This window comes from Pseudophryne corroboree, chromosome 7 (genome assembly GCF_028390025.1).
Source record: "Pseudophryne corroboree isolate aPseCor3 chromosome 7, aPseCor3.hap2, whole genome shotgun sequence".
Lineage (NCBI taxonomy): Eukaryota > Metazoa > Chordata > Amphibia > Anura > Myobatrachidae > Pseudophryne > Pseudophryne corroboree.
The window spans coordinates 480,655,746-480,658,190 of record NC_086450.1 but is presented as its reverse complement, the minus strand read 5'-3'; the positions used below and the strand labels follow the sequence as shown (position 1 = coordinate 480,658,190).

General features: G+C 60.0%; 1 protein-coding gene across 1 annotated transcript; it reads left to right on the top strand.

Moving 5' to 3' along the window:
* Nucleotides 1-467: 467 nt before the first annotated feature.
* On the top strand, nucleotides 468-1,628 carry LOC134944397 (basic proline-rich protein-like; the record flags this gene model as incomplete). Its single annotated transcript, XM_063932976.1, has 1 exon — nucleotides 468-1,628. A coding segment is annotated over one exon (1,161 nt), but the record flags the coding sequence as incomplete, so codon positions are not given.
* Between the last annotated feature and the right edge of the window lie 817 nt (nucleotides 1,629-2,445).

The following is a 2,445-nucleotide window of genomic DNA, read 5'->3' as shown; positions in this document are numbered from 1 at the left end:
CCTGCAAACTACCTCCTCCCTGCACACCACCTCCTCCCTGTATACCACCTCCTCCCTGCATACCGCCTCTTCCCTGCAAACCGCCTCCTCCCTGCACACCACCTCCTCCCTGTATACCACCTCCTCCCTGCATACCGCCTCCTCCCTGCATACCGCCTCCTCCCTGCACACCACCTCCTCCCTGTATACCACCTTCTCGCTACATACTGCCTCCTCCCTGCACACCACCTCCTCCCTGTATACCACCTCCTCCCTGCATACCTCCTCCTCCCTGCATACCACCTCCTTCCTGCACACCATCTCCTCCCTGTATACCACCTCCTCCCTGCATGCCACCTCCTGCCACCACACCATCTCCTTCCTGCACACCACATCCTCCCTGTATACCACCTCCTCCCTGCACACCACCTCCTCCCTGCACACCACCTCCTCCCTGCATACCATCTCCTCCTTGTATACCACCTCCTCCCTGCATGCCACCTCCTCCCTGCATACCACCACCTCCCTGCATACTACCTCCTCCCTGCACACCACCTCCTCCCTGTATACCACCTCCTCCCTGCATACCACCTCCTCCCTGCATACCGCCTCCTCCCTGTATACCACCTCCTCCCTGCATACCACCTCCTCCCTGCATACTGCCTCCTCCCTGCACACCACCTCCTCCCTGTATACCACCTCCTCCCTGCATACCACCTCCTCCCTGCATACCACCTCCTCCCTGCATACTGCCTCCTCCCTGCACACCACCTCCTCCCTGTATACCACCTCCTCCCTGCATATCGCCTCCTCCCTGCATACCGCCTCCTCCCTGTACACCACCTCCTCCCTGTATACCACCTCCTCCCTGCATACCGCCTCCTCCCTGCATACCGCCTCCTCCCTGCACACCACCTCCTCCCTGTATACCACCTCCTCCCTGCATACCGCCTCCTCCCTGCATACCGCCTCCTCCCTGTATACCACCTCCATCCTGCATACCACCTCCTCCCTGCATACCATCTCCTCCCTGCATACCACCTCCTCCCTGCATACCACCTCCTCCCTGTATACCACCTCCTCCCTGCATACCACCTCCTCCCTTTACACCACCTCCTCCCTGCATACCGCCTCCTCCCTGCATACCACCTCCTCCCTGCATACCGCCTCCTCCCTGCATACCACCTCCTTCCTGCACACCACCACCTCCCTGCATAATGCCTCCTCCCTGCATACCACCTTCCCCCTGCACAACATTTATACCACCTCCTCCCTGCACACCACCTCCTCCCTGCATACCACCTCCTCCCTGCATACCACCTCCTCCCTGCATACCACCTCCTCCCTGTATACCACCTCCTCCCTGCATACCACCTCCTCCCTGCATACCACCTCCTCCCTGCACACCACCACCTCCCTGTATACCACCTCCTCCCTGCATACCGCCTCCTCCCTGCATATCGCCTCCTCCCTGCATACCGCCTCCTCCCTGCACACCACCTCCTCCCTGTATACAACCTCCTCGCTACATACTGCCTCCTCCCTGCACACCAACTCCTCCCTGTATACCACCTCCTCCCTGCATACCGCCTCCTCCCTGCATACCACCTCCTCCCAGTATACCACCTCCACCTTGTATACCACCTCCTCCCTGTATATCACCTACTCCCTGCATACCACCTCCTCCCTGTATACCACCTCCTCCCTGCATACCTCCTCCTCCCTGCATACCCGCCTCCTCCCTGCATACCACCTCCTTCCTGCACACCATCTCCTCCCTGTATACCACCTCCTCCCTGTATACCACCTCCTCCCTGCATGCCACCTCCTGCCACCACACCATCTCCTTCCTGCACACCACATCCTCCCTGTATACCACCTCCTCCCTGCATACCTCCTCCTCCCTGCATACCGCCTCCTCCCTGCATCTCACCTCCTTCCTGCACACCATCTCCTCCCTGTATACCACCTCCTCCCTGTATACCACCTCCTCCCTGCATGCCACCTCCTGCCACCACAGCATCTCCTTCCTGCACACCACATCCTCCCTGTATACCACCTCCTCCCTGCATACCTCCATCTCCCTGCATACCGCCTCCTCCCTGTATATCACCTCCTCGCTGCATACCACCTCCTCCCTGTATACCACCTCCTCCCTGCACACCACCTCCTCCCTGTATACCATCTCCTCCCTGCATACCACCTCCTCCCTGCATACCACCTCCTCCCTGTATACCACCTCCTCCCTGCATACCACCTCCTCCCTTTACACCACCTCCTCCCTGCATACCGCCTCCTCCCTGCATACGACCTCCTCCCTGCATACCACCTCCTCCCTGCATACCTCCTCCTCCCTGCATACCGCCTCCTCCCTGTATATCACCTCCTCGCTGCATACCACCTCCTCTCTGTATACCACCTCCTCCCCGCATACCACCTCCACCCTGCATACCACCTCCTCCCTGC